The sequence below is a fragment of the Centroberyx affinis genome, unplaced genomic scaffold (assembly GCF_046629955.1).
Source record: "Centroberyx affinis isolate AG114_WGS23_722 - 3 ecotype Tasmania unplaced genomic scaffold, CSIRO-AGI_Caff_v1 ptg001262l_1, whole genome shotgun sequence".
NCBI classification, from domain to species: Eukaryota; Metazoa; Chordata; class Actinopteri; order Beryciformes; family Berycidae; genus Centroberyx; species Centroberyx affinis.
Window position 1 is genome coordinate 196,295 of NW_027279773.1, and position 27,027 is coordinate 223,321.

The 27,027-nt window shown below is 41.6% G+C and overlaps 1 protein-coding gene across 1 annotated transcript in view; it reads left to right on the forward strand.

Annotated features, from left to right (window-relative positions):
- Positions 1 to 27,027, forward strand: part of nphp4 (nephronophthisis 4) — a gene marked incomplete at its 3' end in the record, with an annotated part of 121,549 nt that overhangs the window by 69,365 nt on the left and 25,157 nt on the right. The window contains exons 9-12 of the mRNA XM_071525074.1: positions 9,075 to 9,284; positions 10,818 to 10,953; positions 15,345 to 15,397; positions 25,318 to 25,455. Coding sequence (XP_071381175.1) covers positions 9,075 to 9,284; positions 10,818 to 10,953; positions 15,345 to 15,397; positions 25,318 to 25,455 — 537 coding nt within the window. The remainder of the gene's footprint in view (positions 1 to 9,074; positions 9,285 to 10,817; positions 10,954 to 15,344; positions 15,398 to 25,317; positions 25,456 to 27,027) is intronic.

The following is a 27,027-nucleotide window of genomic DNA, read 5'->3' on the forward strand; positions in this document are numbered from 1 at the left end:
GAAAAATGTAATCCCTGTGTAGGCTAACTTACCTGGGGTAAACAGCAGGACGCCACACTATGTCTCACTCTTCTCTCACTCTGTGTTTAGCGGGATAGAGGGGGAAGGGAGTGGAGGAGCTGATGGTCTTCTGGCCTGTGCCTCGCGAATTGACAGCTGCACAGCCAGCTTTATATAATACAATGTCAATTTGACAAACTGGAGATTAAAATGAAAGAACATTTAAAAAAAATGGGACATTTTTTGGTGGGACATTGAGCCAAAGAAATAAACTGTGTTCAAACTGGGAGTACTTAAGACCAGAATGTTATGAAAGTAAAGAACTAAAAAACTGCACCACACTACAGTCTACCAGAAGCTGTGTGACTAATCCCTTCCCCTCGCTCAAACAGCCAACCACGACAAGCCGTTTGCCTCCAACGCGGCCAATCCCAGTCGAGATTGGGTGACGACAGCCAAACATCATGGGGACACCTTTGCCCCCCCCCCCAAAGAAGATGACATTCACCAAATAGACTTATAGAAGCAGAGTAAACTAGAACATTTAGTGTATTCTTTTGATTTCCACTACATATATGTAGCCTATATATGGTGTCATTTTTATTTCCTCTATCCCCTCTCTATGAGAAATTCCTTTTTATTACTTTGCCCCGGAACCAGTCTCCACCTACTTTCTCTTAATACAGCCGATAAACAGAAGTTGGATCAGACTTTCTACTTACATGTGCTCCCAAGATAGAATTTGTCTAGACCTGATAAGCCGCTTACAGACTCCAAATCTGACAGATCTTTGATGTTTAATCAATTCAGGCATCAAAAACAATGCTATTGTCATAAGACTAATTTGAGACTGTATTGACAAAATATCAAGTTAACATATTTTTATGGAAAAGGCATGAATTGCTGCAGAACTCTCATATATACCTACCTTTATTTACATACAGTAAGGGATTTGACAGTCATTTGTCATCCCTATGCATTATCATTATCTTTTTCTTTTCTATTTTGATCTCAGGTGTGCACTATCTGCAGCAATGATGACAGGCGGCAACAATTATCTCACATTCTTTATATTTCCGCACTCCTCCACTTAAATCCACCCCTTTTAAATAAAATATGAGAGAGATACTGGCTGTTCCCCCTCACCAGGCTTTAACACTGTGCAGATTCCATTTTGTGTGTACGTCTAAAGGTGGGTTCTATCATCTTGTTTGTGGTCGCACAGCCCTACACGTACCCCCAGAAACAATCACCGGCATCTCCTGTCTCGCGTTCATCTTCAGGTGACGATTTGCTCATTTCAGCAGTGGAATAAGAGCACCTGACTCGGTAAATTGGCTTCGGCGGCGTAAAACGCTCGTCGAAACGTCTCCTCGAACATTCGCAATCAGCGCGGGGCGAGATCTGAGACTGAAGCGCAATTCTCCCAGAGCCTCATTTGGCCTTGGCGAGCTGAATGGAACACAGTAGCCTGCTGGGTTCATTTGGACTACTTGTGCAGATGGATGAAAATGTGAGTGGTTTAGTGCTCTTAAGTTAATGATCTCGGCGCATGTTCCCTCACTTCCTCCAGGGCTTCTCATTGTGGAGAATAAGTAGCAAGAGCTGTGGGCCGGTGCCTGTCACAGGGTCTTGGCTGAAATAATGACTTGAACAGCCCAACAGACTGCAGTAATAGTAATAACTGTCAGACTCCGTCTCCCATCAATGCTCACATCCCCCTAATTTAGGATTAATTCCTGCCATACTCTAAAAAGCCCTGAGTCGCTGGAAGTCTCGCCTTTTCCTTTTGAGCTCCTCCAAGACTATGTTCCTGCAAACAGCTTTATCTCCAGCTCTCACAAATCTGGCTTTTTTTTTTATATATTGGGAACATTTAAATGACGGTAATAGTCGCTCTTGAATCGGCCACTGTTTCTAAACTTAGTGGTGTTTATACTTTTTTGTGTAAAGGAAGATCTTCTCTACTTTTTCTTTGTCAACTTTGGTAAGTTTTGAGATCGAGGCGGGACCGCTTGTGTTTGGGCTTCGGCTCCTTTCTTCCATCGGGAAGCAGGGTGTCAGTGCTTTTTGATGTGCGACACTCACTGCCTGTCACCTTTTGGCATATCTGTGTTTTAAGTCGACGCAGATAATTTGGTGTGCTTTTTCCCTCCTTTTTACCCGCCTCCCCTCAGTGTCCCCCAAAGTTTGATGATTACTTTTGTTGCTCCAGGTCACAGACATGAGATCTTTATTTCCACCCAATTGTATGTTTGATACTGAACTACTTTTTTTTGTCTGGAGATTCTGCAGCATTGTATTTTACACTTCTAAACAAGGTTGATGGATTCTTCCCTTAGAAAATGCTTTGCCAGTTGGAGCAATTATGTGTGCAGTGACATCGCCTGTTATTGTTTTCTGTACAACTTTATGAAAAAAGTTTGCTGCTCCCTTGTTTTTGCCTCAGGCAAATCCTTTTCTGTTTCTATTTTTTTTTCCACCCAACTGCACTATTGTAACAATTGCTGCTTGGTTGCTCTCCATGTGCAAGTTAATGACACCTATTTTAAATATAGCCTTTAATACTCAACAATGTAATCACCCTTTAAGGAAATTGACTATTGATTATACCTGCCTTGTCCTACATAATTAGTACCATAGCCAACAGTTTTACAAGCAACTTTTAGTACAATTGAGGAGTTGTCTTATTAGTCCAAATATTCCCCACTAAAAAGGAGTGCAGGAGTGTGTTGATGTTTTCAATTGTGAAATTTCAATAAATATATTGTTAAAAAAAAAAAAAAGAAGGAGTGCAGGTGCAAAGAGTTATGCAGTATTTCCCCTGATATAATGCCATTGATTGGATGTCTGTCTGCTGTCATCGCCAGGCTTTACAATTGATCAAGACTCACCTGTAGTGCTCAAAGTGAGTCGATGAGTCTCTCACCGGAGGCCTTCGGCACATACAGTACAGCTAACTACCTCCTACAGTACTGTCTCCTTAAGGCAAAACAATTAAACCACCTACACCGGCAGGTTGATGTAACATTGATCTCCGCTGTCGTATAATCAAGCAAAAACATAGTTCTTAAGCTCGTGTTTGCCTCGCGACGCTGTGTGCTGTTTGTATACCGTACGCCTTGTGTGCGAGGATTACCTGCATAATGTGAATTTTTTTCCCCGCACCGCTCCGGATGAAACTATTATCCCCGTTTGTTTACTCAAATCGCAACTGAAGAGCCACGTCGAGATTCCTCGCAATCCTATTGTTTGCCAACCCAAGCTGTCAGCGCTGCACGCCGTTCATATGTAGATCACTCCGCTTTGATGCCCATGGAAGCGCTTTAAACCCGCCGCATTGAAATCATGGTTGTGATTCATGTTGCTATCAGCGTTATCACCTTCTATTCTGTTCTGTTTGTGCTGTGCATGGTTTAGTCTCCATTGGTGTACGGGCAAAATTACACTTTCTTGAAATCTCTTTGAACGATTTTCCATTTTGCCTGTTAATAATAGAGTTATTACTTGTATCGTCCCAATCATGGATGTTCCAGTCATGTGTGGAGAGGCATGCTACATTCCAATGGGTCATTCGCCTACAGCTTTTGCCTCTCTTTTTTCATCCTCGCCAACAGTTAGGCGGTGCAATTTGGAACACGGAGCGGTTCTTAGTTTTCTGCGATTTGAAGACTTTGAAAGTGTGCGATAAGCGCCGAGTGTCGGACAGATAAAAGCTTTCTCGAGGCTGTAGGCGTCCCCGTGGAAACGGCCCCTGATTGGTGCCTTTGTCTCTCTCACGTTCTCTCAGAGCTCAACCAGCATTTCTCCCCTCTGATCATCCCCGCGCCCGAATATATTCATTAAACATTACAAGAACCGAGCGCTCGGCCATGTGGTAGACACTCATCTCGCTCCGTCTCTCTCGCTCTATGGGAGCACATACGTGGTACAGAGAGAGAGAGAGAGAGGGAGAGAGTGCTTTGGGAAAAAAAAAAGAGACACATTAGATAAATTGCCTTACATTTTTTTACTGGCTACTCCCCGTGCCATAAAATGATCTTTCTCTAGTTAGATCATTTTTACAAAATCATCACTTTGGAAATGGACTTGCTTGATTTAATGTTTCATATGAAGCATCTTATTAATTCGACCCCATGAGATGGAAAAACAGGCAGTGCCTCCGGGGGGAATATACCGCTATCTGTTTTACGGCTGCCATATATTTCGGGGGAGTTACAATTAAAAGAAATAGCAGTTAATGTCTGCGCTAGTTGGGGGGTAAAAATATAGTCCTCAACGAACTCCCCCTTGAGAGGAATGGAATATTGATCTGCATCGGGGGCCGTCTTGCGGGGCCTGTCAGGGAGGTGAAATGTGTGAAGCTGTGGAGAGATCCTCTGAGATGTACATAATAGACATATAATGATAGAATTTATTACTCCGCTCTTTGGTGCACTCAGGATTACAGTATGTCTGGCAGACCGCTCTATGTATAGAGGCTTTGTGTCACAAATCTCCTAGCAACCGCACCTGCCGCAATCATGGAGGTCCAGTCGAGAACTGGCCATGCACAAAGTATAGTAGATCAATTCAGTAATGTTAGAAGTAAAAGTGGATATTCTGATATGGTAGATTTGTTTCATAATTTTGATTGCAGTGAAACGGGAAGCTGTCTTGTCTTCTCCCCTTGCAAACAAACCCGGTCCCGTTTGTATAGCGGTCACATTCAGATTCATGCTGACTGCTGTCAAGCGATATACCCGTTTTGATTCATGACGCGACATTCTTTTAGGGTTCTTATGAACAGACAAAGGCACTCGAAGGAACTCATTTTGGTAACAGGCAACAAAATATGGCTGTGTTTACATTTCTGAGGTTTATCTGCCACTTGTTATCGACTGCTTTCAGACACGGGAAACGAAACGTGTCTCGCTAGCAATCGAGCCGCGACCGGCTCTGCCCAGGCGGACCCGGTCCCTTGTGTGTTTCGGGTCGTGATTTCACTTTCACACTTCAAAAGTAATCCTGACAAGGAGTCTGTACGCAGACTGAGTTGCAGTATGAAAAAAGTCAGTTTACCTAGTTGGTTTTCGGCTTTTTTAGCTAGCTAACTAGACAGCAGGCTGATTTAGCAAAGCAAGTGATGTTAATGTTAACACGCAACTAGCTTCTACTAGACACATTAGCTACTGTGCAAATCAGACAGGGCAGTGATAGTGGTGGAAATGGGCCGGACCCCGTTCTGTGAGTAAAATTCAAGGGGGATGGAGTTCTGCCTCAGAATAATCAGAAAATGGCCGCTATCAAATGAAGGAATTTCTAAAGCAATTTGAAATTCAAACCAGATGAATAATGTAAACATTTCACAATCCAGCGAGGTGCCACCAAAAATCTGGTTCCAAATTTTCTCAATGGCTGCAGCAACTGGCGAAAAACAAGCTAAATAACAATATGTTTTAATCTCAAACACAGAAATTTGGGCATCTCCAAGATCGTTAAACTGTTTCATAGAAGTATTCCGCTTTTGCTAAAAACATGAAACGGTGGTCAAAACCATTTCAAACTGTTGTAATTTTATATCAAATGTGTGCAACAGTGTAACAGTCTCAGAGACACCCAAGTGTCTGTGTTTGATATTAAAATTATTGTGGTTTATTTTGAAAAATGAAAGGTTTTGTTCATTTCAAATCCACCGTATATGATAATTTGATTCATAGTATTCTTTTTGTCGACCTTTCCTCTTGGTTTTCAACAGACATGAGATTCAGCTAAATGGTTAGCTAAGCTAACATGTCAAAGTTGAGGGACACTTTGGGAATGCAGACAATAAAAAAAGATCTAATTGTGGGTTAAATCACAGATTTGGCTTCTCTATTTCAACGATCTGAAAGTCAGTATTTTGTTTATAGTGAAATGCTTAATTAAGGTGTGAATAATTCACTTCACAGCCAGGTAAGGACAAGGAAAGAAGGGGAGAAAGACACAAAGTCAAGGAGAGGTGAAGAAGCAGTTAATGGATAATGATCAGGCTGTTCAAATATAACCTTTTTAGCCCAAAAAGTGCTAGTGATTTCATGGGAGCAAGTATCACTGAACTGGCAGATTGACTGCACAAAAACTATTCACAGAAATAGTGAATTTTCTGCAACAGAGGTCAATAGAGCGAGGCGTCTACTTGTTGAATTCCTTCAAATTCGTGTTATGGCATAAAATGTGAAAAAAGAGCAATATTCATAAAGCCTCAAGTAGAGTAGGTCTGTGGATAGATTTCTTTTTTAAGGAAGATCGCCAAGGAGCAGAAGTGAGAAAAGTTCAGATATCCTACTTTGAGATTCTCTGTGAAAACAGGCCCAGTGTTCTAAACATAATATTCCACAAGCAGAACACACATGATTTATTTTCAGTTGTAGCACTTTGGCAGAGTTACAGTGAGGAAAAAGCAGTTATCTAGTGTAGGCTATATATCACATTTATGATTACTACAGCAGAATAAAATGTTGCTAATATTGCGATTCATCTTCCTGCCCCACGATACGTATTGTCACATTTTTGCATTGCGATATATTGAATTTTGATATATCGTCCCATCCCTAATAGAAATGCAACTATGCTGTTTACCGCTGTTATTACCTTAGAGCTAATATAACCATTATGGCTGCCAGAGGATGTGTTATGTCACCTGAAAGCCCTTCATTTACCTAGCGCTACATTCCGCACTTGCTGACTGGGGAGGCTGGGAGTCCTATCTGGATGCCACAGTATTTATGTACATAATATGTAACATCATCACCCCAGTATATCTTCGATGTGTCTAAGTCAGATAGGGGCTGGGAAACTCTTAGAGCTCTCGCCAGGATCCAGCTGACTGGTGCATATGTACGACACGCTGCAATAACCAGCGCATTTTGAAAGATGATCAAAGGGACAATCTTGAGAAGGCTTCAGCCCGACAGACACCGCACGGCATTTATAAAAGAGAAGATATTTACATGAATGATGACCTATTAGATGATGATGTTACGTGTTTGAAAGCGTGCTCAGGGGGATAGTAACCACTGAACAGGCCATAATAACGCTCTGTTTTCTCTTGAAATGAAGAGGACAGACAGGGTCCTTGTGTGTTCTCCGCCGTCCTACCTATGATTGATTACTATAGTCTGAGGCTGACCGGCTTATTAATCGATTCAGCAGAACCCACGAGTCCCCCGAGGATGATTTAAAGCAAAAGGCGTTTTTACTTTTCCTGGGATGGCTGAAATAGACGTGCCATGGGACTGATTGTAAATCATGTTTAAGCACAACAAATCTGCTCCTAAACTGTGTGACCCAGTATTTAGACCCCCACAGTATAGACCATGCAGCAATGTCAGCTGTGTAATGTGCAAACCCATTGCAGTGCTCAGTACTCGGAAATAAATACAGCTTTACTAGTAATAGTTATTACCACTGCCTTACATCATATAAAGCATTTGACCGCTTTTCAAATTGCCTTTTTCTCACTTTTGTCATTGTTATATAGATTTTCTCAGTGATTGATTCAGATTCAGAAACTTTATTGTCAATCACGAGCATGACAGAAAATTGTCTTTGACATGGCTCATAAAAAGGAAAAAAAGGCATACCACATAAAAACAAATAAACAGACATAAGGGTTAAAAACATACATACGATTAGAGGTAAAAGTGCATGTGACAACGTGCAAATGTGACAGTATGCAAATGTCTTTCATTGTTTAAAATACGGATGGCTTTAGGGATGAAGGAGTTCTAATAAATTTCTTTTCACTTTAATTTAAACTGTATTAACACAGCGTATCAAACTCCATCCTAGAAATACAGTAACTATCAGCCTATATCTTAGGAGCCACAAATCATACAGGCCATACTGCTAGATTGCTATGGTCTATATATCAATACACCAATATTTTCATTACCAGCTCCTGGGATTTAAGTCTGGTCTGAAGTAAAGGATAGTGCTGTCCAATTGCAAATGCAAGACGTGTATCGATTTTCCTCTGCGGTTTCAGTCCCTATACTTTTGCCAGTTGCACAATCGTTTGGGATCAAATTGAACCTTCTCGACTGCCTCTTCGACCGTTTAGTGGTATAGCAATTCCCTATGCCGGGCTGTAACAATAACCACTTGACTGTCATACCGCAGTGTCGGTAAGAGCTATTCTGGGGTCACAAACGTTACTGCCATCACCACCCTAACAGCCGTTCTCATTTTCCTCCTTTTCTTCTTCCTTTGTGGGTAAACACTACCACAAGCGAAAAACCTCACCGCGTCGTTTTCGATTAGAATTCATCATAAATGTTATGTTCTCCGCATTCCACTTAAGCTCCTTTGCAAACGGCGACATCAGCGAGTCGCGGCACCGGAGTTCTTTGGGGAGAAGCGGAGCTGTCGATAGGCTTAGCCCAAACTAGATAGTTTGACTTAGGATTTCTGATGATGCCGACAGAAAATACAGACAAGAGTCCTTAACTGTTTGTGCTTATTTTTGTGTTGCTATGATTTTAGTTGCAAGAGCTTATAGCGGCCATGTCATGGTCCTAGTCGTAGCCTTGGGCCTTAGTAAATGATCTTTGAAATCCACATTCTCTCACTTTAACATAGGAAAAGTTGATATTTTTAAGGCGTAAATATGTTATATAACAGCAAATTTCAATACACCGAAAATGCAATGTTTTGTTTTTTTGTCCCAACCTGCAATCAAAGCTGTCTGTAAACATTTGACTGAATATGAGAATGAGAATACAGCCTGTGTAGGCTTTGCTGTTTATTTAAATCATAGTTCTGGCTCTGACAATCTTGCAGTAGTCAGTGCTGCACTCTCACCTTGGCAAGTAATAGCCACCACCACTATAATTTAAAGTTTGAAGTAGCTTCATTTGAAAATATCAAAATTGATATTGAAATGCTGGAAGTTGTTTTGTGCCGAGCAACCCGAAGATGAAATCAGAAACGGAAAAGAAAATGTTCTCTGCGGGGTTTTAAAAGGTTAATCAAGGTTGTTTTCCTGTCTGCGGAAAGATTTCCAGCCAACATTTTAGTCTCCAAATGTCTCTGCGTCTTCTTCCATCACACAGCTGTCTGCCACCGCGACGTCCCGGGCGGCCTTCATGCAGTGCCTGCGTTGGGGGGTCTGGTGCCCCTTCCAGGAGGCTGCCGACTGGAAGGGGGAAGAGATGCAGCTTGCCCTGCTGGGGGGTGCGGCGCCAAACCCTTATGGAGTCATGGTCTACAGCACAGAAGCGCCTGCCAAAACCCCCAGCCCCTCGGCTCCGAGCGCATCCCAGGTAACACAACAGTTGGAGAGGAACATTTTTCCTGAGAAAAGAGAAAAAAAAAATGTGTTGAAAGATGTTAAAGCGCACTGCTGTTTTTCAACACTGTGCCATATTTGTTCAGCCAGCTCAGCTGTCAGAGATGTTTCCCTGAAGACAAAAACTTCAATTGATATTTAACATTCTCTAACCATTTTGTGCAGTGCGGTGCGTCTGCAGGAAAGTCTTGGCAAAATGTCTTGCTACCCTGCATGCCTAAAGAGGATTTTGGAAATAAGATATTAGATAAGTTGTCTTTTTTACCATCTGGAGTCATCTAGAGTCAAATTCAGGTCAGTTAGTCAGGGTGAGAAACTCCTCTATACTGACTGTACACTATCAAACTACATCACTCCTCTATAGCTGAACACTATCAAATTGCATCACTCCTCTATACCTGACTGTATACTATCAAACTACATCACTCCTCTATACTGAACACTATCAAACTGCATCACTCCTCTATACCTGACTATATACTATCAAACTACATCACTCCTCTATAGCTGAACACTATCAAACTACATCACTCCTCTATAGCTGAACACTATCAAACTACATCACTCCTCTATACCTGACTATATACTATCAAACTACATCACTCCTCTATAGCTGAACACTATCAAACTACATCACTCCTCTATAGCTGAACACTATCAAACTACATCACTCCTCTATAGCTGAACACTATCAAACTACATCACTCCTCTATAGCTGAACACTATCAAACTACATCACTCCTCTATAGATGAACACTATCAAACTACATCACTCCTTTATAGCTGAACTCTATCAAACTACATCACTCCGCTATAGCTGAACACTATCAAACTACATCACTCCTCTATAGCTGAACACTATCAAACTACATCACTCCTCTATAGCTGAACACTATCAAACTACATCACTCCTCTATAGCTGAACACTATCAAACTACATCACTCCGCTATAGCTGCACACTATCAAACTACATCACTCCTCTATAGCTGAACGCTATCAAACTACATCACTCCTCTATAGCTGAACACTATCAAACTACATCACTCCTCTATAGCTGAACACTATCAAACTACATCACTCCTCTATACTGAAGACTATCAAACTACATCACTCCGCTATAGCTGAACACTATCAAACTACATCACTCCTCTATACTGAAGACTATCAAACTACATCACTCCTCTATAGCTGCACAGTATCAAACTGCATCACAGTTTACAGCATTTGAGAAAATAATTTCCCACAAACCATGTCTGTTCTTTAGTGAGCAGTATCTAATTAATAAAAGGATGTCAAAGTTTTAACATTGTGAAGATATAACTTTGAAGCTTCACACCTCAGCTGTGAATTTTCACAGACCCGCACGCCATCGCCACAAATCTCCTTATGGTGTCTGCCTTGCCGTTCACTCCTCGTTCCTCTGCGGAATCTGTTCTTGTTCATCCGCCAGTTGACAGTTGTCTTATGCTGTCTCTGAAACCTCGTGTGCTTTTTCCTCTCACGGAGGTCCGGGAGGAGAAAGATAAGGTGCGGTTCCGCCTGTGGTCCGGTCTGGAGGGGAAGGCGTCCAGCCCGAAGGCGTCTCTGAGGACCAAGCAGGAGGACGCGCCACGGCAGAGAAGACCGCCCTCATCGCCGTCGCGTGGTAAATATCATCATATGCATTAGGCTTGGGCAATATCCGGAAGTTACTATTATGATGCTGTCCCGCCAAAATATCGCGGTGTAATTTGCTCATTCCTACTATTTCCAGAAAAACAGGCGGGCTGATAATGGAAAAGGGAACCCACTTGAATTAAAAAGACACATTTTTCACTTTAAGCATGATTATTTTTGTTTTTTTACTATCCTACCACCAGGAGATTATAGGTAGATTCGATATCGTGGGAAATATCGCGATATTTTGTGAATATTGCGATATTTCCCGCGATATCGAACCTACCTATTCGATAATATCGAGCCTCTCATACAAAGAGTTTTCCTCCAAAAAATGAAGCTAGGGTTCCTAAAGGTGGATCTTTGCAGTTCATGTTTGATATCGAAACCACTTTAAATGGCCCACTCTCTCGTTTCTCTCCACCAAAGAGGTTTTGTTTATTGGAGCAGAAAAGCTGTGGTCTGTTTCTGCGAGCGGCTTTGGTGAGCAGCATACCTCAAGTGTGCATTAACACCCGGGAGAAAGCAACCAAAGTTCTAAGCAGCCACCATCAAACCGGGCCTGTCCTCCGTGCATAATGCAGCCCCCACCTCCGCGGTGTTATCTCAGTGGCACCACCTGCTCTCTGCACGATTAGCATGCTCCGTGATTGGGGTCTGGGGGGGATAAAGGAATGAACTCAAAGTGGTAGGAATATCTGGAGAAGACTTCGGCCGTCCGTTATGGCCCCTTGATCTTGAACAAGCCTTACATTGCTATCTCATGCCAGCTTCTGCTCTGAAAGAGGAATTGTGACCTGAACACAGACACCCACGTACAGTACAATATTTGCAATAATATTGCAGCTAGAAAGACATACAGTATTTGCCATCCTCTCCTGTATGTGCTAGGGTCTAACCAAAATGGGTTTAAATATATCGCAATACAAAAATGTGACATTACGTATCTTGGGGCAGAAAAATGAATGGCGATATTAGCTCCATTTTATTCTCCTGTAGTAATCACAAATGAGACGCTTGACCATCACAATTTCACAAGCTCTCTATGCAAATCATATTATTTGCACTTTGTAATGACATTTTTAAATTGGTGCTTACATTCTAGCAAGCCAATGCCATCGCTAGAAAGATTTGTGTCTCAGAAATAAACAGAATTCTGCACGGTCAGAATTTGTTGTCATTGAACTTTTATTTATTACATCGTATTGTTGTTGTATTAAATCGTGAACCCCATATCGCGTATCGACTCGGGAGATAAGCAGATCATCCCATCCCTAGCATGTAAAGCACTGTTATTGGCCAGGTATTGCTCACAAACACAGAGACATTTCATATTTCTATATTTGACGAGGAGTTTGCGCCACAGCATCACCCGTAAAACAATACATCTACTATTTTGCCTCTGCGTCTGTGATGATAAGTCTTTCACGGTGGGGGGGAACCTTCAAGAAGGCTGCCCAGCGAAACAAAGTTTTGATTAAATATGCCACATCCTGCATGGCGCCAAAGATAAATGAGGTGCCACTGTGGGCATCTCTTACTGAAACCCAAACTGCTGATTTGCTCTCTGTCTGTCGCTGAATTGATTAAAAGCATGGTAAACACCGCACACAGCCACTCAATCCCGTTGACAGCAGAAATAACTCGAGTGGACCCCAGCTGTACACTTGATGATTTCCATCCTAATGATGCTGTTAACTTATCTGCCGAGAGAAGAATGGTGTTGATCGGGGCCCACTTCATGGGTGGGCAGGGAAGGCTTTTGGCAAAGTCTATTAATGACATTTTAATCAGCGCTCAAGAGTCCTCAAAGGACTGCCCAAGTAGCCCAAATGATTTCAGTGGCTAGTGTTTAGAGTAGAATGATATCATGAATCTCTGTCACTCTTTTGTTTCAGTGGCTTAATCATTCTTGACTTTTTGTTTTTCCAAGATTGCTTGTGCGCGTGTGTGTGTGTGGGCACACGCAGACATGCTTGGGTTATGCGTTTCCCTCCGCAGCAGATAGACACATCAGCTCATTTACGAGCCGGAATGTGTAATTCGTGTCTTTGATGCCCGTGGCTACGTTTGTACGAGCGAGGATCAAACGCGGGGCGGGGGGGGGGGGGGAGCTCTTTGCGTTCCGTAACCCATGAGTCAGTCATTTGTTAGCGGGGAACGTAAGACACTTTAGCGCGTCCTCCGTTTTCAGAAGGAGCCTATAAGTTATTCATGACGGACGCTGACTGGACTTCCATCTTGCCGCGTCGACATCGATGCTCGTTAACATATTTTAACGCCGCACCGTCTTTACATATCTGAGCGTATTCCCTCCCAAATCCCCGGCGTCTCCTCGCAGACGTATATATTTGCCCGTTCGCTCGCACATCTGCCGGTTTCCTCAGCTGTCAAGAGGCGTCTCATTGATCACAGATAGCGGCCAATTACACGTCAGTCCAGTTAATGAGGTGAAACACATATTTCTGCCAGCTCCGGAGGGAAAAAGAAACACAGAGAAAACAGAGAGCCGAAAAAAAACAAAATGGCTGCCAGAGGGGATGCCAGAGCACATTTGTGTGACAGCGAGCCAGCCAGTCCCCGCACCATGTCCAGTCTATGCGCATGTAGTCGGAGCAGATGGGAGCTACAGTAAGGCACCCCAGGCAACTGCAGCGATTTCCAAAAGGCCAGTCAAGCCCAGCACAGAGAGCGAGAAAGAGTGGGAGCGAGGGACAAAGAGATGTTAGAAAGCCTTTAATTTTCACTATCACCATGGCTACCAACCAACCGGCTTAGGCAGCATCGCTTTGGACTCTAAACCCACTGTGACTCTGTCTGAATCCAGTACAGTCTCATGTTCTTTTTTGTATTACAGAGTTAATTTACAGTATTCCGTAACACAACATATAAAGCACCCCAAAAAAAGATTCAAATTCAACAGTATATGACAAAAAGAAGTTAAAGTGAAACTACTAATTATTAACTACTAATTAATAAAAAACAAATTATAATAATCTGTATATGTGTACATATACACTGCCTGTCAAAAGTTTGGACACACCACATTTTTCTTTATTTTTACTATTTTCCACATTTTACAATAACAGTAAAGACATCAAAACTATGAAAGAACACAAATGGAATTATGCAGCGACCAAAAAAGTGTTAAACAAATCAAAACTATCTTATATTTTAGATTCTTTAAAGGAGTGATTCTCAACCATTTTCATATCAAGGACCCCTAATTTAGTCCACATTAGAGCCATGGACCCCCATTTGATGAGATTTTGTCAAATCAGAGAATATTTCTATTGTCAGATATGATTTTGTCCAGAATTCCATGACTATCTGTATTGTAGGTAGAGAGATAACAGAGAAACTATGATCAAAACAGTCATTCTTCTACATTCTCTAATTGTGTTCACTTCTTGTAAATGAAATAATGCTGAAGTTTAACGATTCATCAATTTGCTGGGGACCCCCTGGAACCCCCTCAAGGACCCCTGGTGGTCCTCGGACCCCACGATGAGAACCACTGCTTTAAAGTAGCTGCCCTTTGCCTCGATGGAAAGGCAAAGGCTTTGGAAAGAAATTCATACATAGGATCAACTTCACTATTTATATCTATTTATAACTCATTTTCAAGCATTTAACCAGAAGCCTTTAGATCAAAATGGCTTTAAGATGATGAAAAACATAGAACATTCAATCCGGTGGGTCCAAACTTTTGACGGGCAGTGTATATACATATTTGTATGTAGAAATATACAGATCGATCTCTATGTACCTACCTATGAAATAAGTGACGAAAACAGGATAAACTTTATATTTATCCTGTATCAAAAAGTTGGGCTTACTTGACATACAGAATACAGTCCCATCTTTTTTTCACATAAACCTTCATTATAACACGGTCCCATATTCTGTGTGAAATAGTTTGGATAGATTCTGTACTGATTGGAAATATGCCTGGCGCCCCGCTGTTTGTGCAAAGTTGAGTCGTGCAATTTGCTGAACTCATTCGGGCCACACTGTTATATCGTCTCCGGCTCAGGATGTCACCTGACTGCAAATTCAATCACCAGCAAGGCAGTCAAAACAGACGGCGTATTTTACAGTCAACCTCCCTCCCCTGGCGTCGGCTAATATTCCATTTTATGCCTAACCAGGCTATGAAATTAACAGCGCCGCCAGGTATGTGGACCATTGGAAAGATATAACAGTGTTGTTAACTCTGCTCGGCGGGGAAATGACGAACAGGAATTGTTTGTGTTTAGCCGAGTGAACGGCGGATCAAGACCGTTCGAGAACAATAGGGGAAGAAGTAAAAAGGATAAGGACTGTTTTCTCTTCCCTTCACTGTCTCCTGTCTTGTTTTTTTTTTTGTTTTTCCAGGTCAGAAACGCACTCCGCTAGCTTCTCCTCCAGGATCACCTCAAGGCCCAGGGGTAAGGCTGTCTCACACCTTGTGACCTATTGAACCGTACAGGTGACTGAAGCAGTCATAACAAACAAGAACCGGGCCCAGACAGCTAGCGCCACATAACAAAGATGTTCTGTCTGGATTTCCAGCTAAGGCGGGGTGAAATAAGATAAGATAAGATGCTGCTTGATGTTCCGTTAGGTTAACAGGTCCGTATACTAATGATGGCCTAGTGCTGAAACCTTTGCCTCTTCTTCTGCTCTCCCTTCAATGATTAAAGATTGTAAAGAAGAAAGGAGAAGGCATCTTACATTTTGAGTGCGGACCTTTATATATATTACATGTTCCAGCAGCCATCCACATAAACATGCTTAAAGTCACCAGGGGCCAGATTCATGAATGTGTTCTTAAAATATAGATCTTAAGAAATGACATTAGAAGAAATTGTAGAAAGTTCTTAAGTACAATTCCCATTTTTCCTACTTACAAACTTCTCAAAATAGGGCCTGAATGAATTATGGTTAATAAGCTTGAGGCTAATAACCATTGAGGAACATGATTACTGGTCTAGGAAGCCTCTACTGTCTCAGTGAAACATGAGCAGGAAGTGTAAGCAGATCCATTCTTTCTCTCAGAGGTCTTGCTGCAACCCAAAGTACTTCCATCATAACAATTGGGGAAAAACCTATTTAGGGAAACTAGAACAAGTAAAAAAGCAAAGTATAAGCAAAGTAAATAAGCAAGTATGTTAACTTAATGTTAGGTGTAGGCGAACCTATGAAGACTTTGAACTATAACCTAATTGTCTAAAATCTGTTTAAATGTAGGAATTGTAAGACAGGTGAGGGGTTGACTTAAAAAAAGTAAAAAAAACAAATTTGAGAATTTTCATTTCTTTCCATTTAGGCCTACTCGTGCGTTTTTTCTTCGGAAGAAACAGAAGAAAGTTAAGAAAATATATAAGAACTGCTTTTGAGAATATCATATTTTCCTATTTTGTTCACTAAGACTAAAGTTAAGAAAAAAACAGCACTTAAGAAGATTTTTTTTGTCTTAAGAAGGTTCCGTGAAATCCGGGCCCAGGCCAGCTGAACTTGACAATATAAATGGACTCCAGTTAACCTCTAGTGATTCCTGTCTGCATGAGAGGATCAGAGACGCCCTCTGGCAGTACCCACTACATGGATATAGTTCCATTTCCATGGTTTTCATACACAGATGATAAATCTCGACTAAACCACAGTCATGATTTATCTAGCTTGTCAAGGTCAAGCCTGTAAATTATCAGCGATGATCACCCGTGCCGGAATAAAGTTGGCCGTGACAGGGGAAAAAATGCATTATCTGTCCCAGGCTGAATTAAAAAAAAATGTTTTACCTCTTGAAATAATGTTATTTGGAGGCATAATTGTGTCATTTTTGCAAAGAAGCATTTGGAGGCAAGTTGACGAATACTTTTTTGTATGAGCTTGATGAGATTCCAGAAAGATTGGGTCTATCAAAATATCCTGCAGCGATACTTTTGCAGAATATCTATGCAGCTGGCTTGGCAAGGGTAACGTGGAAATCTGTGTTTCTGTGTGTGTGTGTGTGTGTGTCTGTATGAGACTGTGTATGCGAGCATTTGCTTTCATGTATATGTTTGTGCTATAGGGTTCGACCGATATGAGTTTTGGAAAGCTGATACCAATATTTTTGGATTGAAGCTGCTAATATCTGGGGCCAAATTTCATTTTCTACAAGTATTTTAGTGTTTTTCCCTGAGAATGTTGTTCTTGTTAAGGTGGAAAAGCCTTTGAAACAGCATTTAGACCATCATGGGACACTAAAACTCCCCATTGAAACCAAGGAAATAAAAATCATTCATGCAGATTTGTGTGTTATGTCACAGTAGAGTAATTCAGGGTAAGGCCTTCATAGACAACCATTGTAGTATTAATCAGTTCTATGATAAATATGCAGTCTCTCAAACTGCATCATATCCATCATATCAGAAGTGGACAACACTCACTGACCCATATCCCATTTGTAATAAAAGGCCAGCATCGTGCATATGTAATGTATAACAACTGTATATGTTGGCACACACATACACACACACACACACACACACACACACACATAGAGCCAGTGGAGGAGGAGAGAGATGAGCTCTGTTTCAGTGTTGGGCCGTAATGAGTCACAGTCTGTATCGCCGCCTCAGTTTGATTAAGCCAACAGAGGACGGGGCTCTTGGAGCACCGGACCTATGAACTGTACAAATCGGCCCTCATTTTGATTTGAGCGGTGCGGGTGCTGGGAGCCCAGACATGGTCAGCTCCCACTGGCTAACAAGAAGACTGTGGTGTGGAACTGTGTGAATGTGAAGCAGAGCAGTTCTGGAAAAGAGCATGGAGCCCAGGCCACAGACACATTCAGACAGACTGATGTATATTTACTAGGGTCTAAGGCACCCTAGATTTTTTATTTAAAGGTCTTAGATCTTTATTTGTTTTCTGCAGTAGTGTGTCAGTAGACTGCTCTTTAGAGTCAATTTTTTGATATTTAGAAACTTTTCATTGAATTATTTTTTAAAGCATCTTCGCTCAGTTCTGTATATAAAAATAGGTATTTTGTATTCATAATGGTTGAGTACTATCAAGAATTTTACCAAGCTTTTACCAAATTTTACTTAAACTTTTACAAAATTTCCAAAACAACTGTCTACCAAACAGTCAGAATGAATATAATTATTCTTATTTTTTGTATTTATTTATTTATTTTTATTACTATTTTTTTGTTCATTTTTCATTGGGCCTCTGTTGGAATTTCCTTGTTGATTCCCCCACAAGTATTCAGTTTCAGTTAATTTGCGCGACGGTTATGATAAAACAAAAAAACAATACAACTATAAAATTAAATTAATCATGCAGGAAGGGAAAGTCCTCCCCTTAATTGCAACAAGTCATAAAAAAAACATTCACATAAAACCAGCATTACCAATTATTAACATCCCAACACTGTCACAGCAAATTGGACTATATGCTATAGAGCGTTTCAGCATTTACCATATTTCCAAGGTTCAAGGGTCAAAATTCAACCTTACTTTTCCCAACGCGAGCAATCAGGTTTGCACCGAGGCTTAATTAACTTTTTGTGTACAATTTTTCAGCGAGCACTGCATTCCCCCCCCATACGCCCATACTCCTGAGAGAGTTGTGTAGGCAAGGCTTCTACTATAAAGCAGTAGTCATTAGCTGCCTGGCCCAGCTAATCGCGCCCCGGTGTCCGCAGTGTAGATATCCATCCGAAGGCCGTCCAGGAGTCCCAATACAGAAATGAAACAGGGGGGGTGGGGGGGTGGGGGTTAAAAGCCCATGTGAAGCCATGCCACGGCTCACCCTTTGCGATTCACCACAGCGCTCCAACGTTGCTGCGGAATTCACGAACCTTTCAAATATCCCGTTACAGATACAAACTTGATCCTATCCCAGAAACGATTCTCCCCGTTCGCCAATCTCTCCCCTTCCCCTCTTCCCTGTTACTGTCAAGCGCTGTTTAATCAATGGCAGCCTCCTCTGAAATAGCTCTGTAAACAAGCAGTACGCCCCGGCTCCGTCTGTAAGGCATTGTTGGATCTGACAACTTTCTCCTCGCGCTGCATAAATTATTGATCCCTGACACTTTGGCTTCGCCGCGGTACAGAATGCTAAGGCCCCTGTGATATTTATAGCCGGTGGTTCTGGGGAGGAGCGGGCTGGGTTTGTTTGACTATGTTGATGAGGGTTCCTGGCGTCGGGCCTTTTCAGGGGTCGTGTTTGTGTTCTGTTGACCCAGATGCTCTTTTTTGCTCCGCGGGGCCGCAGGTGAGGCCGTGTTTTTCGCTTTGTCGCTGGCAAAGGGCTCGCTGGCAGCTGATTCCGGGTCAGTCGGCAACCCCTCCTCTCGCAATCCGTTGGTGGGCCTCCGCACACAGACCAGTCAGTGTGTTTTTTCCTTGTATCAAACGTCTGTTCAAAAGAATGCGAACACAAAGCGAGGTTATTTTTTGATCCCTATTCATTTTACCCATTTTACCCAAAAAAGGCACATGTGAAAACCCACATGTGAATTCAAAGCACGTGTGCTTTCTGGATATATGTTGGTTTTCACATGTGAACAGTGTTTCCTCACTCATTCTGACGTCACGTGACAGTTTTTTACTTAAGATGTAAAAAAAAATATCTCAATTTCTAGATGAAGTGTGTTTTTTTTTTTCCCTTTTTCACATTTTCACCTGCCATTAGAAAAGTCGGTATTTGTTTCACATGTGAAAACTTCATTTCACATGCAAAGAGACAATTCGCAGGTTAATGTCAAAGGGAAATTTCACATGTTCACGCATGAAAACCAACATGTGGCCAAAAAGCATATGTGCTTTGCAGTCACATATAGGTTTTCACATGTGACTTTTTTGTAATGGTTATGATGGACAAAACATAAACCAGTTTTTGAAAAATTTTTACCACACGGATCCCGACAAAAGACCCCTCTATCTGTCCGTCATTACATGGCGGAGTGCCTTTTTCTGCTGTCATGGCTGTGGACTTTATTAAATTAGCATGGGACCTCAAAACTATCTACCGATTCTAAAAGTTAGCCACATTTGATGCTAGTAAGTCCGAGATGAAAGGAATTCTAAATTTGAAAAGAGTCTGTCTTGCAGCATAAAACAGAATGAAACAAAAACTGCCGAAGCCATAAATAAAAAAAAAAGTCACATATTGACTAATAAACAAGAGCAATGCTGTATAGCACCTCAAGCAGTAGATTTGTTTGGTAATGAATTTCAAGGCTTTCGTGCCAAAACCTGTAACTATGGCAACAAGTCAGCGGGTTCCTCTACATTTAACATCCCTTGTTGGTATTACATTTTGGGATCGGACATTTTACCAGACAGATAAGAATAAGTGATAAGTTTAGAATAAGTATAATATGTTTTGTTTTTTTTAATCAAGACATTTATTTCACCTGACATTATTTAAATGGCCTTCTGAATTTTTCGCGTTCCCAAAGGTAAAACTCTAATTTTCACAAGTGTCTGTAATCAGAACACCGCAACAGACTTATTTCATACTGCACATACTTCACATTTTTCATATATTCTCATATTGTACATACAGTTATATGTATATTTTTCATATTGTTCGTCTTTTTTCAGTCTTAGTATGTTCTTCCTCCGCTATTTTGCGCCTTTGCATTTATTATCTTCTAACTTTCATTAGCTGTATTCAAACAAAGAAATTTTTGCCGGATTTTTGTTACTTTTTTTTTAAACTAGTATTCTACTATTAATCCAGTTCCATATGGCATTAAAAAGATCTAAAAAAAAAACAACAATTTAGCTTTCTGAAACCCTAACATGATCAAGTGCTCAAGTGTTGAAACTGTCAGTTGCCCCCGTTTGCTCATTTCTTATTTATATTCCCATTTTTTATTTTATTTTTTTGCTATATCCCACATGCTGTGTCGTCTTGCTGCTGAGTAGCTCCTCTACTCTTCTCCGCCTCTCTTTCTTTTTTCTTTTCGCTTTTCACTCGCTCCCGCAGGACCTCGCTTTTTTTTTCTTTTTACACACGTACACACACAATTATCACTCTCAATCTCGCACACATCCGCCCTTCCACCCCCCCCATTGTTCGCACTTTGTACCCCCCCCCTCTTCCTCATACAACTCCACTTTTTTTTTCCCCACTCATCCACCTTCCAGTAATACTCCCATCTTTTTCATTCCATCTGACTCTTTATCCACTCCCCTCTTTTCACCGTCCCCGTCTCTCACCTTCTTTCTGTGAGACATATGACGGGCTTAACTCTGTGCCAGCGTCTCACACACACACACACACACACACACACACACACACACACACACACACACACACACACGAGCATGTGATCTCACACCGAGTCACCGCGGCCTGCTATAAGAGGGTGCGAAAGACACCAGACTCACTCTGCATGTGATGATGACACACACACACATGCGCACACACACACACACACACACACACACACACACACATACCGGGAGAATATGCAGAGCGAGGCAATTAGTAGTGTCGCTGTGGCTGCCAACGTTCTGAACTCAGCCTGTTTGCCCTGACAGCCAAGCAGATCATCTGTTCACACACTGGCTTCATCTGACTCGTGTGCGTGTGTGTGTGTGTGTGTGTGTGTGTGTGTGTGTGAGGGAGAGAGAGTGTTTGCGGGAACATGTATATGTTCATTTGACTGTTATCTGTCTGTATGACTGCATGTGTGTTAGGTGTGTGTGTAGATTTTAGACTTTTTTCTGTGTGTGTGTGTGTGAATGCTCATTTAGCTTTTTCCTGGTTGTGTGTGTAAAATTTGGTAAATTAATTTGACTGCTTCATGTGTGTGTGTGTGTGTGTGTAAAATCTGTTATCTACTGTACTAACAGGCTACTGGACTGTATGTGTGTGTAGATTAATTCGACAGCTTCATGACTGTGTGTGTGTGTGTGTCCATTGGAGTGTGCCTCTACAGATCAATGGGGGATTGAACATCTCCTCTTCCACTGTTCGATGTGGTTCAATACAGTATCTTTATTGTCTCCCAGAGGGCCATTTGTTTTGAGCCGAGCAGATTCAATAAGGCTCACAAAGAGACTGCTGGATGGACAGCACAGTTCACTCATTTAGATGTTGTCCCTTTGTTCCTCTGTTACAGTGTTTCAGTGTATCCTCGTTTAAAGTAATAAGACAAAATAGTTCATGAAAGCTTTTCCATTTGCTGTTCTAAACACCGGGAGTCTAGCAGCAGCTCTTTCCCGGGAAAAAGCCTCCGGCGCACAGGAAGTGATGCGTTTTATGTTTCCGGTTTGCTCGGAATAAACAGAAGAAGAAGAACTAGGGTAGTTAGCATGAGCAGTGATAGCCACCATGGCGAACAGACAAAGAAAAGAGAAACTCAAACTGCATCAGAAAATCCAAGCTCCGCCCACACTGTTTGATTGACAGGTGATCTCTGGGAAGTGCAGTGCAGGAACACCGCAGCAATGAGCGCTGAGCACCAAAGATGGAGACCACAAAAAAAAGAAATATATATATATATATATATATACAGCTTTAGAGTTAATGGTTAAATCAACCCTCAGACAGAATTAATTTGAATAAATTCCTATGATGTTCAAAGTTCAATCAGTAGTAGTTTTAAAGCTGCAGTGGGCAAGATTTTTATGTAAAAATACACTCATCTTATCAGCCTAAATCACAAAGCGAGGCTGCAACAGAGAAGAGCGTCCCATCCCCACTCATGGAGAGGCTGTAGATCTGCCCTATTTGCCCAAATCAGATTCTGGTGTCGGGTGGGAAATCTTCTCCACACAAGAAGTGACTCACCAGCGTTAAATCTTTTTCCTCTCTCGTCTCTTCGGTATCTTTTGGTATAAAGCATCACAGTCCGGCCGGGTCGGTAAACATGAGCGTGCTGTGTGCAGTTTACTGACGTCACCTTACCCTTAAAATCCCTGTTACCTGTCACTTTGAAAAGTCTGGAATCATTGGGAAACCATTAGCTATGCGAAAACTGCTGGTCAGAAGTGGGAACTCATGCAGAGTCTAGTTCATGTCCTTCGGTTCAGACTAAACACTCCCAAGATCAAAGGAATTCACAGGGGACGATTCTGCTTTCCTTTTTAAGCCAAAGATTGAAGGTAACATTAGGTCACCTGCATGACACCTGCATCATGTCATGACAATCCTAAAAAATAAGCAACTGTCAAATCACAAGTGTACTTTCATGCCAAACAATTACAAGAAATCAGTGTTTCCTGCATAATTTTATTATTGTGCGGGTGGAAAAGCCTCTGAAACAGCATGTTTTCTTGCTTCAGTATCAAAATAAAGCGCTAAGAATTCCCTATTTGTTCAGTAAGCTACTTTATTTTCGGCATTAAAGGCCCTTCACATCCGCAGCAGACTCTGTTGTAGATGAGAATCAAAAGTAGCAACGTGAGCAGATGCCCCACATTTACAACTCGGTCCACAAATCCCTGTCTCATTGTAGACAGATGTCACAGCTGTGACAGAGACGCCGGCCACTTCTTCTCCTCTCTCTGTTCTTCCCTCGCTTTCAGTCTGCCTCTCCTCAACCTGGCAAATGAACGCCACAGAACGCTCCATCCAAATTACATTTAGAGTGATTTTTACTTTAACTCGCCCTTCAGTCAGCAGTTAATGCTAACTTTACGCTGTGTGTTTTGTGCCGTAATGTTAATGTAGCGGTATGCACACCTCATATTTGCCGGGATGCATCTACCTGGGAAGCTTTTTAAAATACTATTCAGTGCTCAAGATGGTCTGAAATGTTTTTCAGATGAAAACAGATTTAACCGAGGGGAACCAAAACAGCCCGTTTTGAATATCTAAAACAGCTGATATCTAATATCTAAACAACTTACCACAAACTCCTGTGCTGAAGCGCTCCACAAAGATGTTTTTCTGCCCCACAATACGTATTGTCACGTTTTTGTATCGCTATGTATTGAATTTCGATATATATCGTCCCATCACTAGTTCCAGGTCTCGCAAAACCATTGGCTGTGATTACATGCAGTGGTGGAAAGTAACTAAGTACATTTACTCAAGTACTATACTTAAGTACAATTTTGAGATACTTGTACTTTTGAGTATTTCCATTTGATGCTACTTTATACTTCCACTCCACTACATTTCAGAGGGAAATATTGTACTTGCTACTCCACTACATTTATTTGACAGCTTTAGTTACTTTTCAGATGGAGATTTGCCACAATGGATAATATAACAAGCTTTTAAAATACAACACATTGTTAAAGATGAAACCAGTGGTTTCCAACCTTTTTGGCTTTTGACGTCTTACAAAAAGCAGTGTGTAGTCGGGTCACATTTCAGATGTCTATGAGTTGTTAACAGCTCCACCAAATAGTGATTTTTCCCTCTAAACCTCACATGGTTTCATGTCAATAAACTTTGTTTTTCTTCTTTCCTCTCCCATTAATCATCTCACGACCCCTCAGATTTATCTGGTGACCCTTCGGAGGGGCCCGACCCTAGGTTGGGAACCACTGGACTAAACTAGCTAACTGTATATAAAGTAGTTCAAGCTAGCTTCACCTCCAGCAGCTACAACAGTAACATGCTGCTTACACACTGATGCTTCAGTATTAATAATCTAATGATGTCATATATAATAAAATATCAGTCAGAGGGACCAAACCACTACTTTTACTTTAATACTTTAACTACATTTTGCTGCTAATACTTATGTACTTTTACTTAAGTAGGATTTTTCATGCAGGACTTTTACTTGTAATGGAGTATTTTTACATTGCTGTATTGGTACTTTTACTTAAGTAAAGGATCAGAGTACTTCTTCCACCACTGATTACATGGGAAACACAGTACAATAAATATGTAATCAAACAAACTGCATCATATCCATCGTATCAGAGGTGGACGACACAAACTGGGATCATATCCGACTTTCAATGTAAATCCAATATCGGCCCACATATGTCCTTGCTTAACCGTTACCACAATTATAAAGAAGGAGGACTCTCAAATCACAAGCCACATTCTTTTCCAGTCAAAAGTGGTTCAGAAAGGAAGAAGGGAGCCGACGAATGGTTTGGAATTTACCCCGCCGGGGGATGAGGGTGATGGAGGGTGGTGGGTGGATGATGGAGGGTGGTGGGTGGGTGTGGGGCACAGGATGGGGGGGGGGTGTATATACATACCAAAGCAGTGTAATGGTCTAACATATTAAAAAAAAAAAAAAAAAAAAAAAAACACAAAACGGGCTTGTCATCGGAGACGGCACGTGTGTTTCCGCGGCGGAACGTCTATTCCCGGGCCCCGTTGTTCATAATAATAATAACAGCGATAATGGTAATAACAGTGATTCATTTGCATTGTTTCTCTGCAGCTCTCGCTGTCTCAGCTGGCAGCTACTTCACGCTACCCGACCATCAGCCACTCCAGCTCCGCGTTGCCGTGGCAACAGCCGTTTCCCTCTCTGCTCCATCCTTCCCCGTTGGCATCGGCCCACCAGCTGTCACATGTCGTAAGATTTCCACCCCCGTACCTTCACCCACACACACACGCACACAAAACACACACACACACACACACACACTTTTACACTCACACACACACACACACACACCGAGGAAAATACACAAGCAGAGGCACAGGGAGATGTAGATGCATGCACACACAAGGACAGGAATGTGAACACACACATACAAACATAAACACACACACACACACACACACACACACACACACAAACATTATGTTTACCAACACACACAACACAGTATGTACATCTTTATACATCTCCAAGGATGTACAGACAGTCATTGAATAGAGTTCAAACACACACTCCCAGCCTCATACCCATGGAGACACGCACACACACACACACACACACACACACACACACACACACACACGCGCACACACAACCTCCAAACTGAACTCCAGCCCTGCATGCTCTTTGTCTTTGGAGCTGCTGGAGGTGCCGGAGCTGCTCCTTTTCATCCCCATAATCAAAAGAAACATTATTCCTTGACTTTGCTTTTCAAATCTTTGCACAAAGGCTGCTTCAATTTTTCTTAAGATGTCCAATATTCTGCATAACCTTGTGTTTTGTTTTTTTTTTGCCTTCTGAGAAAATATGTTTAATCAGCCTCGTCGGGGGGATGTTTTTATTAACCATTGTTCGGCATGTTTTATTTGCATTTAGCTGCCTCGGCTCAGGATCGACTCCCGTTTTTGAAATTCAACATAAAATGCATGGCTTGTGTGACTTTGGTGAAATAATATTTGCAAGTAATTCCTGGTATTCGTTTTGAGTTTTGAGTTCTTCATGGGTGGGGTTTGCCACAGAGGATAATACAGTGATGACAGCAGAAGTTTTGCAAAGTATTTGAAAAACATTTTTGCGTACTTTTTCGGTGACTGAAACCCCGCCCATCTGGCACTGCAAGGAGGTCAAAACCAATGTAATTATCAGCAAATGCTATTTACCCAGCTCTGCAGGTAACTTGATTGAAACCAAGTTATATGTATAGTATATAACAATAATTTACAGATAGTATAGAGCGGTGGTTCTCAACGTGGGGTCCGGGGACCACCAGGGGTCCTTGAGGGGGTTCCAGGGGGTCCCCAGCAAATTGATGAATTGTTAGACTTCAGCATTATTTCATTTACAAGAAGTTAACACAGTTAGAGAATGTAGAAGAATGACTGTGAATGACTGTTTGATCATAGTTTCACTGTTATCTCTCTACCTATGATACAGATAGTCATGGAATTCTGGGCAAAATCATATCTAACAATAAAAATATTCTCAGATTTGGGTCCGAGAGACAAAATCTCATCAAATGGGGGTCCGTGGCTCTAATATGGACTAAACTAGGGGTCCTTGATATGAAAAAGGTTGAGAATCACTGGTACAATTTTGCGTACTTTTTCTGTGACTAAAACCCCACCCATCTGGATCTGCAAGGAGGTCTTGATTGAAGTTATATGTCTAGTCTATAACAACGAATTACAGATAGTGTGGAGATATTACAAGGGAGAATATTATGCATTTTTATATTCTTACCTGCTCTACCCAAGCTTTTTTGCA